Genomic DNA, 17995 nt, shown 5'->3' with positions numbered 1-17995 from the left:
CAAAAAGTCTCAATGGTTTTAAAATGGTTTCAACAAAACTTTTTCCCAATTCTCATAAATAAGAAATTCACATTTGAATTTGTGGTTTAGGATATAAGAAATTCTTACATCTATTAAAAATATAAACATTAGTACTTAAGTCAACCTATTATGTATTAGAAAGGAATATCAATAAGTGATTCGAAATATACAAAAGTTAAAAGACTTTTTTTTTTTTTGAATCATTCTTTATGTTTCATGTAATATTTCTAAAAGTGTTCAATACATAAATGACACTTTTACGTTATTACATTCCTTTTTTTTAGTAGATTGACCTAAATCTTTTAATTTCGGATGTTGTTCACTTAATGTCTTTTCAGGTTTTTTTCCAAATTTCTTTCTAACCTTTTGAGTCATTAGATGAACATAATGATTACCTTACTGCTTAAACCTTGTCCCTTCCTAAATTAACATAATGGTCAATTCATTCACTTTCCACTTGTTTTAATAGTGTTAATTTGAAATGACCCATACTGAGTAGATAAGAAATTGAGAATAAATTGAATAAGAAAATTCTCATTCACAATCATTCCTAAGGTTCTTAATTTTGTAGCAACATTAGTCATTTCATAATTATGTTCATACATGGTACGAGAACCAACAAAAAATGCATAGTAATGATATCAATCAATAATTTTCGTTTTAGATATTTATCTACAATACGAAAATATTCTTTTAGTCAAATATTTCTTAGCACTATCACTATGGGGAACAATTATTCGCATAACCATAATGCTTAATCTGTTCGATCTCTCATAAATTTTGAACTTAACTTATTTATTCCATTATGAGAATTTAGTCCTATTGAGAAGCAGAACAGATGTAGCATGCAAATTAAGGGATGTAATTAAACAAACACAATAAGAAAAAATGTTCACAACAATAATACTTTAAGTTAATAACACGTATAGATAACTGAAAATATAAATACAATGTATAACTATAGTACCCCTTTGGGTGACAACTATAAAATATTAATAATGACGCTTACAAATATTTATATGTATACCTTCATTGGTGATGCATTATTTAATTAAACAAATAAGTTACATTTGGATATCATATATTTACCTAATTAAAAAAATACACACAACCCTTTAATTTGTATTTAATCATTTGAAAATCAATTCCCTTTGGAGAATTATTTCTCATGGTCAAATAAACTCAATATTCATGAATATTACAAAAAAATTATAAGCATCATAATTCATGAAATATTGCAATTATGTTTACTACTAAAATTAATATTCATCAACCATTATGATCAGACCACTTTGGTAGCTACCAACCTTTACATAATATGAATATTAAATTAGCTAATAACAAATTTATGATTAATTATATCTATTATAAAAATTAATATTGATTAATTCATCATTAATTATGTTTATTATTGTAATTAATATTCATCAATCATCATAGTTAGACCACTTTGGTAGCTATCAACCTTCACATAATATGAATATAAAATTATCTAGTGACATATTCATCATTAAGTTACCCATTTAACATTAAACACACATACTTATGCTGATCGATCCAAGTTTAGATATATAGATTCGATCACAGAAATTTAATAGTCCAAAAATTCAATAAAAATATCTTTTTATTTTATATACATAATAAAATATATTATTTTTATTTTCAGATTTTAAGATCATAATTGAATCAATTTAAAATTGATTCTCCATCATGTATGTATGAATGGGTACAAAATAATTATTTATTATTTGCATGTCCATTAAAGTTAAATTAAATTTATAAACTAACACATTATTCTAGAAATTTAAATTTTTAACAAAATAAATAAATATACGTTTTTTGTGTAATCAATAATTTATTGAATTTTCAAATAATTAATAAAATATAATCTGTGTAATCATCAAACTGTAATTGATATAGAGATTGGCTTCATTAAAAAAGTAACAAACAAAATAAACACTTTTCAATTCATATCATGTACGGAAATTGAGGCACTAATCAAAACTAAATTCATGTACAATAATTTACATAAAAGATGTAAAAGCATATCAGTCAATCAATGGTGGACAAAGCTTTATTAAAGGAATCAACTACATCAGCATATTCGGATACATACATATGTATCATATAATAATTTAATTTTACTTTTATTTATGCGACTTTAAAGGAAAATAATGAGTTCCTAAACATCAGCTCTGAGACCCCATGTAAACTATAATAATTCATGTGAAGCATTAATCACAAATTTACATTAATCCCATGTCTTAGAACTTTATGATTTTCACATATCTATAATGCATAAATAAATAGTTAGATATAAATACCTCGATCGGTAATTATAAAACTCGAACAGATCAAGGCAGAGATCTTTTATGCGGAACGAACAACATACTAAACTGCAATAGTCAAAGTGTATACATGTTATTTCATTAGCATACATAATGGATGGGGATACGTATTTTTATAAAGGTAGAGAGATGACCAATTTTCCTTTTTAGTAACCTTAATTTTACTTTCCATCAAAGTAAGGAATAAATAGGAAAACACTTCTCCAACAATTAATTACCAAAAAGGTAATTTATAAGTTGACCAAATAATATAATATTAATTCGATATCTATTTTATTTAACCATCAAATAATAGAAGTAAATCACGAGTCCAAATCATGTGGGCCACAAATATAAAAAAATATCTTACACTATATTGCAAAGAATTCGAACTCTTTAAATTTACATTTTCATGACTTAATCACTGCCAAAACTGATAAGAGGGTGCTTTTGTTATTAACGTAATTGTAGTTGTGAATCAAAAGAAATGAACAAGTTGTATTTTTACCCAACTAAGGGGAGGTTAGTGCAACTTTAGGAAAAGAAAGGAAAATTAAAAAATAATAATAATAAAATAAATAGCTAGAATGTCCTATTTCTACTTTCAATTGATATTTTATTATGAAATACATAGGCATATATGCATATTTATGAAGCTTATTATTGTCAATCCACATCTATATACAAATATATTTAAGAAAAAGTGTATATGATAAATATAAATAATAAATTATTTAAGGTACTTTATATTGAAAAAATTGTAGAAAGAAGAAATATATATTTATTTATTTGTCATTTCGAATGATTATACACATTTAAGTCCTATTTTATTTAAGTAAAAAATACATAAGAACTTATTAGGTTATACACTTAAAATTACAAAAATGTATAAAAAGGAAGTTCCATTCATATTTAAATCATCAATTTTCATTTTTTCATCTTAAAAGAACAAAAACCATCCAATTCTCTCTCTCCTTCCAGCAAACAACGAGAGCCATCTACTCAAAGGGCATTGCAATTTGGGTAGATTTCTCTCTCCAATCGCAAATTTAATACAGAATTTAAATTTTTTTTTTTTTGTTTTAATCTATTACTTTTCGTTGTTATTGCAGATACAATGGATTTCATGAAGGTCCTCGATCAAACAGTCCGCGAAATGTGAGCTTCTCTTATTTGTTTTAGGAATTCTTTGGACTAAATTCATTTTTGTTGGTCACGTTTCAACCATATACGTATATAAATTTATATGTATATATATTGGGATTGCAGTAAAAGGGAGGTGAATTTGAAAGTTCTGAAGGTTCCCGAAATCGAACAGAAGGTAATTTTTTTTTTGAAAATTTGAGTTTTATACGATAGTATTTGAGAATATAATCATATTTACATATGTATGTTATTCACTTGGTTCTTTGTATGCACATGTTGCGTATTGGTCATTATACGAGAAAGCATCACAATTTTGGCTTACATGCAAATTGAAAAGAAATTGTATTTTCAATGATCATGTAAAGCGGCGAATGGGTTTTGGTTTGGATTTACGCGTAAAGTAGATAATGCCAACTCATTAGATTCCACTAATTTGAGATTGATAATTTTATTCTATTTTTAAATTACACATTGATCATTTCCACAATTGATGGGTATCCAAGGAAAATTGTTTCAATATACGAATGATTTTGATCAATAATTGTGAAGATATATAAATTTGTACTAGTAATGCACAATGGAACTGTTTTTTTTTTTTGGTTTTCTAGAATGAAACATTCTGTACTAATGGATTAATAATTGAAAGAAATGACAAATGACCGCAAAAAAAAAAAAAAAAAAAAAAAATCATTTATGGCATTTAGATGACGGGACTAGTATATTGAATATTTATCTGATATGATGATTTTGCCCATTAAGTAGAACATGTAACTTTCAACTTGTTGACTATTTTATAATGTCTGTGATCAGTATCTCCAGAGTATTTGTCAAGAGCTGAATAATTTTTGGGCAGGTAACAAGAAATAATCTTATGTTATACATTTAAGCATTAGTTCCTTTAGCAAGTATATCATATATTCTCATTAGGTAAACTTGAGAATAGGTTGGCCAAGTTGAAAATTGGCAGCCAATATCCATTTCTGTATCCGTCTCCATGGAGTTATCCAAAATCATGATGGTCAAGACTGTATATATCTTGACCCCCTTCTCGACAGTCGATTTGATATTTCCGTAAAAAAAAGCTTTAACTGTGTAAGGACAAGGGAGAATTAGTTACCATCTATTATTATTATTTTTTATCTAAAAATACAAGCCAGAATCAAGGTCTTCCTGGATGTCTTGTCTGTACCAGTTAGTTGAACACAGGGAAGTTGTTTTCACCATAGTTCTAAACATATTCATTTGCTCTCATACCTCTTTGTATCTGCAGTCATATTCTATTGTTCTTTGTTCCTTTTTAAGGAAAATATTATTCGGGATTTTTATCAATTAAGATTCAGTACTCCGTAGTCCATACAAAGAAGTTCATTACTGCAACCTTTGGGATAAGGATTGGTAATGGTTTAGGGACAGGTGACCCGGAGTTGGGTTGAATCAGGATCCATGTTTGTAGGGTTCTTGAAACAGCTTAGTTATCCTGCGGGTTTTCTATGAATAACACTGAACTTCTGAGGTTTTGCGCTACGGTCACAACCCTGTCCAACTAATTACATATATTGGTCATAATTGATACTTGACTTATAGCAGCTGAAGCATCAGGGGTTGCAGTGACCAAAACTATGTGTTCCATAAAGTATCAGTTTTTATAATTCATGGTGTGGTACAAGCTTTATACTTTGCCATCCACAATTGCAAGTCTGTTCTGAAATCAAATCTTAAAGTTGAATATTATGTGGACTTTGGCTTAGATTTTTCTGTTTCCTTTATAGTTAATTTTTATTTTTATTTTTGGCACCATAGTTTTATCTGGATACTTATTCTATGTTTAAATATTATATGCACATCTCTCTTTTTGCACATAGCTTTCGTTTTGTATTGGCAGTCTGGGTGGATCATTCCAGACTTATTCCTTCTACTTAAATATGGAAGCGAAAGTAGTAAAATTAAGACATAGGATGTGATGGGTTTTTGCCCCTTAGTTGCTGTGCTTAGGGCTTTGGGCATGAGATGATGATCAAAACTTGTGTTTTGTGGATTGTATGAACAACTGGGCACTGATAAACTATTTTGAAACCTTTGAGTTGTGATATTGCTGTTTTCATAGCCTTTTAACATTAGTACAGGTACTGGATGCAACGGATGATGAACCTTGGGGTCCTCATGGTTCTGCTTTGGCAGAGATAGCACAGGCCACAAAAAAATTGTATGTTCTAATTTTTGGATTTACTCCATTGATGTGACAATCTTAGTCCTCTCATTAGTATATGGGTATAATTTGGTTCAAATTAAAATTATTTGTTTCTTTCTCACATAGCTGATCTATTGAGATATCTTCCAGCACTGAATGCCAGATGGTGATGAATGTTCTCTGGACAAGATTGAGTGAAACTGACCGGAACTGGCGTTATGTCTACAAGGTAAAACTGTCGTTATTCCCACATTATTAATCCTTTATGGTCTGATAGTTCATAAAGAACTACTTATCAAAAAAAAAAGATAAAAGAAGAAGATAAAAGATAAAAATAAGAAGATATTTCATAAAGAACCTTCCATCTCTTCCTAATTTTTTCTAGTCTGTGTTGTCTTTTGGCTTTGTGTTTCTTAAAATTTTGAAATGATTTGTGCCAGGCATTGACTGTTATAGAATATTTGGTGGCAAATGGATCTGATCGTGCAGTTGATGACATAATAGAACATACATTCCAGATTGCGGTATGTGTTTTAGACTTTTAATGGATTTTCCCATCCAGTTATCCACAACGATCATATGAGATTAAATGATTCTCTAACATTTCCGCCCTCTTCTTCTTCTTCCCCCCCTCCCCCCTCTTTCTTTGTTTTTGGGTTTTCGTGAAGTCACTTTCAAATTTTGAATATGTTGAGCCAAGTGGGAAGGATATGGGAATCAATGTGAGGAAGAAGGCAGAAACCATTGTGGCTCTTTTAAATGATAAAGATAAGATACAAGAAGTAAGAAATAAAGCTGCTGCAAACCGTGACAAGTAAGTATATGCTTCAAGAACTCAGACTATGTATGCTTTAATTATGTGCTTCAGGAAATCAGGCCATACTTGTTTACTTCAACACTGTAGAATTTTGTTGTGGGATTCATTCAGGTAGTGATATTTGTACATGCCAGGTATTTTGGACTTTCATCATCTGGAGTAGCATATAAGTCAGGTTCAGCCTCATTTGGTAGCAGCAGTTTACAGGGTAGTGATCGATATGGTGGTACAAGAGATGGCAATACTTTCAAGGGTAGTAATAGAGACAAGGGTCAATTCGGTGAAGATAGGTTTGACCAGAATACTTATGCTAAGTCACGTCGAGGTGTTACAAGTGAGAACCAGCAGAACTCGAAGAGAGGGTCTACCCGCTATGAAAGGTTTGTGATAGTACTGTCTTTGCTCACTTCAATCTGCACGATTCATATTACTAATTTTTAAAATACCAAAGTGAGTTCATAATTTCATTTAGTCAGGGAAGGAATATATGTTGTATCTTGTAGCCAGAAGCTTCATATCTGTTGTGAATGATGTGTTGTATCTTCTTCTTGTTTCTATAAAAAATGTCATTTCTAAATAGGATTTGTGTCTTTGCTTGTGCTTGAAATCTTGCACCTCTGCCATTTTCTGATCTTCTAAAGGGCCAATGACTATGGAAAGAACAAGCATGTTATATTTGGGTAATATATTTTGACTTGGATAAGCGGATGATATTAGTTGATGTGGAGAAATGGGAACATATTAATTTTGTTTTTATGGTTGTTACATTTGTCCACACTCTCTGCCTTGGCTTGCCAAGATCTTTAACTTCATGGAGGTGTAAATTTGTTCTTATCAGTGTGGATATGTTTTTTGAATTTGTATGCTGTTCAGCCAGTCTAGGCGACCTTTGGTTGATGATATTTAGCAATATTACTAATGGTTGATTGATTATCTGTAGCAGAGACAGTTGCTGAAGTGCCTTTGTGTATCTTTAATTATTGCATGTTGCTTTGCTTCTGTTACTTTTTCCATTTTTCTTTGTGCTAATCTTGAGAATGAATGTTCTACAGCAAAGTTAAAGATACTTCGGCATCTGGTGAATCAAAGCCAGCAACAAAGAGTAACAACTCTGATAAGTATGTATCATTTGCTTCACAAAGCTTAAGCGCTCCAAATAAGTATGAGGATGATTTTGATGATTTTGATCCTCGGGGAACCTCCAGTTCCAGTAAGTTTTCTTCATGCAACTCAAAAGAATCACTGTGTTGTTCATAGCTGCAATATTTGTTTGGCAAATGTTGTGCCTACAATCAGTAAAACTAATGCCTGTTCAAGCATGTTTGTTTATAACTTCTTTAACAAGAAAAAGTAACTGTACATCTGACTCGTGTAAATCAGATGCTGTTGAAAAATTGTCTTGGACACACTGAAGAAGTCAATGATCCTACTCAAACTAGAATGAGAGAAGGATTGGGAGGGAGTTGAATAGGTCTGTTGAAAAAAACTTTGACTACCTTAATGGAAATTTAATTAGCAACCAATCACGACAATTTAGACAAAGATAGTGCAGAATTCAAAATAACGACAGTCTAGAAACCAATCACCATGAAGGAAAAGGTTACAACTATATATCTCAAATTCTTACCCTAAAAATACCCAAATTACCTTTTGATCCATACTCATGCTAGATACTCTACCCGATTTCTGGTGTTGTCGATCAATGAATCCACTTCTCATGCGATCTGCTAGTTCTCCTATGAAGCTCTTGAACAGATTTGATCAACACTCCAATAACTTACCATTTTACTCACCTTCTATATGCAATGATGGTGAACACAACAGATTGCCCTAGCTTGCATATATGCTTAGATAGCTTAAGACGTGTTATATGACCCTAAGGCTGCTTATATTGATTTTATGAACAAAGAAATTAGAGTTTTTAGTGTTTAAATCTAAATTGGAAACTACCATCTGCAAGGATCAATCAATCCATCAACAGGGTATTGATTGAACTCGAACAAAAGTGATCGATCAAAAGCTTAGATTGTTTGAACATTATATTCCACAAAAATTGGTTTTTTCAATTTAAAAAATCAGCTTTATCCATTCAGATAAATATAAAATACAATTTGAATATTGTTAAAGTTACTATACTTGAGTAACATGTTTTTCCTAATTGGTCTGATTGATTGTTGCCACATTTGTGTTTGACTTTCTTTGAAGTCTTTCTTTTATGATTATGTTCTTGTAGAGCAAGAATACTCATAAAGCAAGTCTTTGCTATTCTTTGTTTACAAGTCTTTTCCAATTCACCTACAAATAGAGGTGGGTCGTTGTAAACAAAACTAAGAGAGATTATAACGAAAGTGATGTAGCCCTTAGGGCTTTGTGTGCCGTGGTTGTAAGCCCTAGTGGCCGAACCACGTATATTTTTGTCTTGTTTTACCTTTATTTCTCTCTTCAATCTTCTATATATTTCAACAAACCTGATAGCAAAGAAAGGATCAAATTAGTGCACCTTGAGCTTTTAACAACTATGGATGTGCGGTAAGACTAGAAAGGATAAAATTAAACATGATCGCATTCGAAAGATGGTTGGAGGAGCACAAATTGGAGATAAAATGAGAGAATCGGTCAAAATGGTTTGGACTTGTGCAAAAAACCTTTAAGTACACCAGTTAGGAAAAGTGACATAGTCCAAATTGAGGGTAATACTAGGGGAAGAGGAACAATTAAGTTAACGTGGGTAGAGTTAGTAAGGAAGGATATGATAGCATGTGGATTGACTGAGGTTATGGCCTGAAATAGAGTGGAATGGAAACATAGAATTCATGTAGCCGACTCCAAGTAGGGAAAAAGGCTTGATTGTTGTTGAATCCTTGAAAATGCTGAAATTCATCCACTCTTCTTACAATAATGTCAAATTTGAAGAAAATAAAATTGCACAAGTAGAAAACCTTAGCCTATGACTACATATGAAGTCTTCTCAATCAAGAGTAAGTGCATATGAATATCTCTCTGAATGTTTAGTCAACTCTATGCTGATTGCATTACCAATGAATGGGTATCCACTAAAATATGATACAAAAGAAAAGGGAAAAAAAAAAAAATTCCAAAAAGAAAAGGAAAAAGAGAGAGAAAAAAGTGAGTGGTAGCAAATTGTATCAAGAGCTCCTGTAAGTCAAATTTATAAATCTCGTTTTGCAGTTTTTGTTTTCTGCAGTGATTCCTTGAAAATGCTAATTTTTATCAACTGTGTTTACAATATTGTCAAATTTGAAGGAAATAAAATTGCATAAGTAAATTATTTGCCTAGTGTTAAGTGTTAACTTAAGCTCAATAATTCATTGTCTATCAAAAAAAATTTCTTTAATTGGTGGCGTCGGGCCTCTTTGAGCACCCCATAATCCACCACCTTTACTAGAATTGTGAAATTTCAGATAGAATTATGAACTACAACTTAATGAACAATCTTCTGTAAAACAAGCATTATACTTGCTCTTATGGAAATTTATGAGTGTTACGAAGGGCCTAAGAAAGGTCGAATTGTTAGTGTCGGACATGTCAAAAAGCGTGTCCGAATATTTTTTATTTTGGGCACATGATGGACATGCCGCGGACACCTGCATCTGATTAAAGGAGGATTTTTTAAACAATTTTGAAAAAAATATTGGTTAAAATATGAAATATGTGGAAGTCTTTTGAAAAATTTCAAGAATATGAAAGTCAAAACATAAAAAATAAAAGGTTCTAATGTAATTTATCTAGCAACTGTATTTACTTGATCTGTTTATAGTTATTACTTGTTTGAAATTGCAAAAGATCAAAAAGAGAAAGTGGTAAGAATCTTGCTCTCTTTCGGCAGCCAAGCTCTGAACTTTCTACAATGGTCATCAAAACTCGATTGCTGGCAAAAGTTCTTCTTCTCCTTCAGTAAATCCTCTTTCTTTATCTTCTTTTTGTCCTCTTTTTCCTATCACAAATCCCTTTCTTCCTCTACACGTTCTTTCTTTTATCATCAACAAACAGCTACTTTATTTATTTTTTTCCCGCAACACCTTAGTTTCCTTATTTATTTATTTTTCTTCCTTTAATTGATTTTTTTTAATCTTGATAGAATTCTCTCTCTCTCTCTCTCTATTTCTTTCTTCTTTCTTCTCTCTCTCTCTCTCTCTCTCTCTCTCTCTTTTTTTTCCAATAAAGCCCCAACTTTAGAAAGGGTTTAGAAATTCTACTCCAACCAATTCTCTCTCTCTCTCTTGGGTATAAGGGCACAATTGTACATTTTAGTGGATTATGTTGATTTTTTGAATAGCACGAGCCTTGAGGGAATAGGTATTTTTGCCTGTAATGCGATCCCTTTTGAGTGCTTTTAATGAAATATTACTAAGAAGGAAAAAAAAAATCTCTATCTCCCTCCCTCTCCACTCTCTCTCTCTCTCTCTCTCTCTTATTTTTTATTTTATTTCATTCTTTATACAACTGTAATATATTATTTAACTATGGATTTAGATTACAACAAATTTTATAAATGGAGTTTAGAAATTATACTTCAGCCCGTTCTCTCTTCTTAAATGAGAGAATCATCCATTTAGTTTGTTAGTTATTGTTATATGGAATTTTTTATTCTTAATTTGATGAAAAGTAATACCGTTCTGCTAATATAATCACATATATATTAAATATATATACACTATTCACCGTGTCCCTCGCATTTCCATGTCTTAATTTTTTAGATTTTCCATGTCCCCATGTCGTACCCGTGTCACGTCCGTTTTCGTGCTTCTTAGCCAGGGGTTGTAGCCTAGTTTTACCTCCTCACCTTCCAAAGTAAAAGGTCGAGCTTTCAAATCCCGATATGAGTAAAGTAGGTGTGTGAGTTTCAAACACTTGGGCAAATTATTTATTTATTTATTGAGTGTTTTCTCTTATATTAAAACAATATAAGCTTAGTGTAAAGAAAAAAAATGTGTCCTTAAGCTTAGCGTTACTAAATGATCAAGTATTGAAGAAACTAGTAATTTTATTGCATTTCCATAATAGAAAGCTCATAGGCAAGTTCTTTTACACATTTGGGGAGAATAAGTCATGCAAGCGTATGAAGTAGTGTCATCGGTCGGTAAACAATATCCACGATTGCAACCACTGCCAGGGAGAAGTGGTCTACATATAATATGTTTTGATGTTACTTGTGGCATAGTAAATCATGCCAGGAACAAATAGAGCGACTTTGGAGTTTTGAATTCTCAGATTAGTAAGGTTTGTCTCTTTTCCGGATGTTGCGGTGTATTTGAAACTTCCCTTTCTTTCTCTTCTTTTTGGTGGAAAGACTGAGGAGTGACAGAGCAGTGTGTAAGCCCATCCCCGCCCATGAATCACAGATAGTGTCCCATTTTTGAACGTTTCCCTTGTTTGTTAGCAAGCACTTTGTCACGATCAGAAAACCGTAGGCTATGCCAAAATAAAAATACAAATCCGCAGTCCCATCTTATTCCCAAATCAATCCAAAATTCCAGCAAATACAAAATTCCCTGCTATTTCCAAACAACAAATTCATGATACAAAACCTTAAAAACATACACAAGTCTCTAAAGGTCCATAATGATCCACATACAACAGCACTTCAAGTGCTCAAATTATATTAAATTTCTCAAAAATTAGATCATACAAACACTTAATCAAACAGTTGGTGAACAAGACTAGATGGCCTCCAATTATATAATTTCAGCAACTACAACTTCTCTCCAAATGGTCATCGAAACCTGCAAAAATGGTAGGGTGAGACTAGAGTCCCAGTAGGAATAACTTTAATAGGTGTTCCTACCGGACTTAATACTCAAGAAGGCATGGTTTACACAACAACAGAATTATATATATATGGAAGCACGTTTCCAGCAAACCGAACAAGAAAGTGAGAACAAGTATGAATTGACAATTTGGAACAAGAGCAGGTCATGCTACCCAAAGGAACCAAGAATCCAACATATGACGACAAGGAAAACAAGTCTGATTCTAGGGAAAATCATGTACAACATTTGACAAGAATAATTCCAACATAAAGCATGAATTAGGGAACAAAATCACATATAGTAACGCAAATTAGAGAAACCCTACCTTTAGACAACATGAAGGTGAAATGTGGGGATGATCCTAAGCTTGGTTCCTTCCTTTCCTTTTCTTCTCCTCCATCTTCTTGCTCCTTAAAGAAAATCAGCAATGGATCCTCCTTTCTCTCTCTCTCAGCTGAACCCCCCCTCTTCTCATCTCTCAATTCAGCTCTTTCTCTCGCTCTGTCTGTTTGTGTGAGGATGCAAAAATGATATTATACAGGCCAATTGATAAAAATATAGGGTAATGGGTACACAAGCGTATGGCTTTAATGAAGAAACGTGTCCTACCCTATGCATGTCCAAGACAAATGGATTCCATTAAATCTATTTCTCCAAATTTCCAACGTGCCAAACTCCACTTAATAATTATACAAGTGTCCCCTAAATAAAATCCCATCACTTATATACTCATACTTGAACCCCATATCTTCAAATAAATAATCAAGCACACCCAATTTAAATAACAAGTGTCTCCAAAATAATTCTACAATCATCAAAACACCAATTAATATAAACAAAGTCTCCAATTATAGCTAAAAAAAAGTATCAGGACAATAAAAATTAAAGCCTAATTAAAATTCCGAGTATTACACATTTCTCCCACGAAAGGGTCAAAAGACCAACCTTCCTTATTATTGATGTTGATATTGAGCTATGCCCTTCTGAATTTATGTTATGTTTTTCTATTTAATATGGATTATCATGCCTATCTGACAGAAACTGCTGCTGCAAGCTCTAATCAAGTGAATCTGTTCGAACAAAGTTTGATTGGTGACCTCATGGATGCACCGGCTTCTGTTCCCGCAGAAATGTCTACTATGAAAAACAATTCTTCAGAGGTTGATTTGTTTGCTGATGCAGCTTTTGTATCAGCAGCACCCCATGTAGAAGCCGGGGGAAATTCTGAGACTCAGGTCAGCTTCTCTCTTTTTTTTTTTTTTTGAATTCTTGAACTACAGTTTTTTAGGCGTCCACAGCGGAGCTGCACAACGAGCTAGCCATCCCCTACACAGAACCCTCCAATTAGTGGTCTGGTTTCAGTAGGATTGAGATCTAATGATGCTGTCGCCCTAAAAAGACAAAAAGGATCATTGGTTAATGGCTGATGAGTTATTTGGAGGTGTAAAGATATTGTGTAGTCAGCATTTTGAAGATCTTTGAAATTAAAGCAAAAGTTGCTTGCTATATTATTACATAATGCAATGATTACTATATATATTTATCAGAGATCTTTTATTGTATGTCACTAGTAACTACTTCGACATGAATTTTCTTTCAGGGGACTCTGTGTGAGAGAGAGAGAGAAATTTTGGCTAATTATTAGTGTTCCCCTCCCATTTGGGCTATTTATTTGAATCTGTCTTACTTTTCTAGAAGATGTACCCTTTATATATGAGTCATGTGCACTAGCGTATGCATAGTTTTTTTTTTTTTGTCTGGGGGGGTTGAAGGGATAAATATTTTTGGTATTTATTTATGTTTTTTGAAAGATATTAAAGGTATTAAAATCTGTCAAATGCTTCTTACTTGAACTCCATGCTTGGTTATTTCAAAATATAAATTATGGAAGAATGTCTTCTTGAAACACTGGAATGAATATTTTGGTTGGTTATGTTAAATTTAAGGGCAGTCGGTCATTCCTTAAATGAATTCAAGCTTTATTGATTTTCAATCTGACGCTTAAATTAAGTCGTCGTATGTGACCATCTGTGCAGGCCAAGATTGATCTATTTGCCTCTCAACCTGCTTCATCTTCTGCAGTTTCTTCATCAGTAGATTTTTTTGCTGCTCCTGATCCAATTTCTCAGCCAGTGAATAAGTCTACGAAATCTGATGCTATGGACACCAATACTGTTGATCCATTTGCTGCTGTTTCGCTCAACAATTTTGATGGATCTGATGTTTTTGGTGTATTTTCTTCTCATAGTGATTCATCATCTACAGAACCCACACAAAATCCTGATGGCGGTCATAACAACTTGAATGCAAATTCTTCAGCTGAACCTAAGCCTCCACCCAAGAAGGATACATTCCAAGTGAAATCTGGCATATGGGCAGATACTCTAAGCCGGGGGCTGATCGATCTTAATATATCTGCTCGTAAGTTGTTAACCCTTACTTAATAGTTACTATAATTTACTTTCTGTAGGCTTACTTGCACTTGATTTACCTTCTCATCAATCAAATTATTTTGCTTCACATGAGTCTCTGATTAGACTAAAAATACATCTTTGAGATTTTTAAGCATGAAAAATGTTGTCCTCTAATTGTAATCACTTGTGAATTAAACATGTTGGAATTTTTGTTACGACTTACGAAGTGGGGAACAATTGATGATGGTTGAGCCTTCTTATATTTTGAAATCCACGTATTCTGTTTTACCCTTTTGCATAACATTTGATAAAGTAGGTTGTTTTGCTGCTTTTTGAGGTCTAAATTCAAATTCTCAAGATATTAATGCACCCTAATATTTAAAAATATAGTACCTGTTAGTAGTGATCACATACTGATCCATCCCACTGGCGTTATCACTTTGATTAAATTCCAGATCTTGTGTTATGTCGCTTGAGTGTGTGTAAAAGCCATTCTAAGTTTGTTATCTATCCTTCTGCTTTGTTCTCTTATGCATTTTGTTGAACACAGTGTGACGTATCTCTTTTTTTATATGTGGTTTATCTCAACACTAGCGGTAGAACTCCTGTTGTGGAGTGTGCATTTTAGTCTCTCTAGAAGGAAATGGTGTCTCTTCTATCTTTAGTCTATCTGGACGGAAATAAACCTGGTCCTTAAAGGATGCTTGCTATGTAAAGTGGTAAACGTTGTGTTTAGTTTTCACTTAATTTTAAAGAGCCAGCCGTTTGTCTTTTGTACAATATGACCTGTGGATTAAAGCAGTTGGTCATACTGGTGAACTTGTCACATAATTACTTCACCAGCTTGTGACCCAGGATGCCTTTGTCCTCATATATTGAATTGTTGCTCATCTTACATAAATACTCTACCATCAGCATGTTTGACATTTTACATTTTAGAGAAGGTATAATTACTTGAACCCTCACAAGGAGCCCAACATGACATGGGTGTGATCTAGAGACACTCGGAGCTTTAGATTTTCATTACAGTGCATGTAATATGCATTATACACTGTTAAACCTTTTTTAGGCTAATTTTACATATCATAAGCATTTATTATTCATTATGGATGACTGAAATGGTATGTTACATAGTATAATTCAGTTCAACCGGTTTCTCCACTGGTTGAAACCAATGATTTGTGTCAACCCAATTGCTGGTAACCATGATATAAATTGTTTACAACGTCTTTGTTTCGTAAAACACGACTTTGATTAAGATAGTAGATCTGTACGATATTGCTGACTTATTTATCTTTTTTTTATTGCCTTATTTGAATTCTCTTGCAGCAAAGAAGGTGTCTTTAGCCGACGTCGGAGTTGTGGGTGGGTTAAGTGATGGATCAGATGAAAGGGAGAAGGGACCCCCAACTTCATTTTACATGGGGAGAGCCATGGGTTCAGGATCTGGCCTTGGCAGATCGTTTTCATCATCAGCAGCAGAAATGGGTGGAGATGATATATTCCCAAACTTAAACAACCAACAAAATCAAGTCGGTGACTTCCAAAAATAATTTCGTCAATTTTCTCAATTCCTAACCAAATCTCTTTATTTTCTTGTGTATTTGACAAAAAAATTGAAGTCTTTGACCATCTTGGCGTGTTTATATATACGTCAAAATAGTATGACATGATAATATGGTAGTTAGTGGGAATTATTGTGACACATTGGTGGTACTGGTGTATCAGTTTATTGTAAATGGAATGTTCAATAATAACAAAGGCGCACATACTTTGGCCAAAAAGAAACTCAATGTTTCAAATTTGTTAGAACCCTCTTTCAAACTTTGATCGTTATTATTTGTACGCTCCACATTCTGTATTTTTTTTCTGATGCTATGATCGAAGGCCTTTACGAGGTGTTGTATGGCTTACATAGGGTTCTGGAAGGGAATGATGGGAAAGATGCAAAGACAGATTTAACTTTGTAGTTGTTACTTTGTTATACTTCTATGCTTTCATATTTCTGTTTCGAAAAAGTAGGGGTGATAAATTTTTCCTCATCAAAGTGGAGGTGTTTGAAACCAGCCTTATCATATTGCCTCTTTTTTGGTGGAAAATTAGTTTTGCCAAATTGTTCTATTTAACCAACTACCATAAATTTTTTCAAAGGTTGAGATACAATCACACACGTTGGTTTGAAAATATTTGAAATTTTTTCCACGAGGGTTTTTTTAGTACATAAATTCTATTTTCTTAGACATATTCTGTAAGATTAATTCTACATTTGGTGTGAGGAATAGAATGAAATGTCCATTTGTTTGTTTAGTATGCAATTTAAAGTGGGAATGGTCATTCCATTGGAATGAGAAATGAAAATTTATTCCACAACTAAATATATGGAATGGCTATTTCATTCCCAAGTAAATTTAAAAAAAAATTAAATTCCAAAAAAACCCCTCATGCATCAAGTTCAAAAACCACCACAACCACCTCCACCGCCACCAACTTTTACCATGGCCCACCTCTTTCCACCACCCCAACCCCCACCGCCTTCCTTTGCCGCAACCACCGCTACCGCCTTTCACCACCACCACCTTCTACTACCACCGCTGTCATCGTCTGTCACCACTGCCACCACCTTCCACCACCACCACTATCATCACATTCCACCACCGCCACCACATTCCACCACCACTACCTTTCATGATAGCCATTGCCTTCCACCACCACTGCCACTGCCTTTCACCACCACTACCACATTTCACTACCGGCACCACCTTACACCACCACCACCACCGGCACCACCGCCGCCTTCCACCATTGCCACCACCTACACCACTACCATTTTCCACATCTACACCATCCACTACCATCACTACCACCATTTATTTTTAAAAAATTATTAGAAAACGTCATTTTGTTAATTTAATTTATTTGTTACTAAGAGATTTTGGATATTTCAATTTGAAATTTATTCCATTCGAAATTTTAAATTAGTCCAACCAAACACTAGAACGATGATTATTATTTCATTTTACACATTTCATATTTAAAACCAAATAATAGAATGAGAATTTTCACTTGCATTCCAATCTCATTCTCATTTCATTCTTACTTACATTTCACTTTATTCATGCACACCAAACAAAACATAAATGTTGAAAACTCTTTCACTTAGAAACTTTTTTGTTTATTCCATTTAAATGGTGTGTTTTTATAATCAAATAAATGACTACTTGCCACATTTAAATCAATACAAGTTTAATTCAAAACTGCTGATGACAAGAGGATGTAATCTTGACATGCACGCACACAATTATGTGAAAGTG

General features: G+C 33.0%; 1 protein-coding gene across 1 annotated transcript; it reads left to right on the top strand.

Annotated features, from left to right (window-relative positions):
- Positions 1–3263: 3263 nt before the first annotated feature.
- On the top strand, positions 3264–16597 carry LOC132283585 (clathrin interactor EPSIN 1-like). The gene is made up of 12 exons (XM_059785566.1): positions 3264–3371; positions 3461–3506; positions 3618–3669; positions 5618–5697; positions 5833–5911; positions 6123–6206; positions 6351–6496; positions 6634–6879; positions 7552–7709; positions 13309–13505; positions 14307–14691; positions 16014–16597. Exons 2-12 carry the CDS (start codon positions 3466–3468, stop codon positions 16235–16237), a joined length of 1692 nt encoding a protein of 563 aa, XP_059641549.1. The 5' UTR covers positions 3264–3371; positions 3461–3465; the 3' UTR covers positions 16238–16597.
- Positions 16598–17995: the final 1398 nt, after the last annotated feature.

Source organism: Cornus florida, unplaced genomic scaffold, assembly GCF_030987335.1.
Source record: "Cornus florida cultivar Cherokee Brave unplaced genomic scaffold, ASM3098733v1 CherokeeBrave_3.0.0_Hap2_Chr11, whole genome shotgun sequence".
Lineage (NCBI taxonomy): Eukaryota > Viridiplantae > Streptophyta > Magnoliopsida > Cornales > Cornaceae > Cornus > Cornus florida.
The sequence above is the reverse complement of the archived record's forward strand: the minus strand, read 5'-3'. Positions and strand labels throughout refer to the sequence as shown.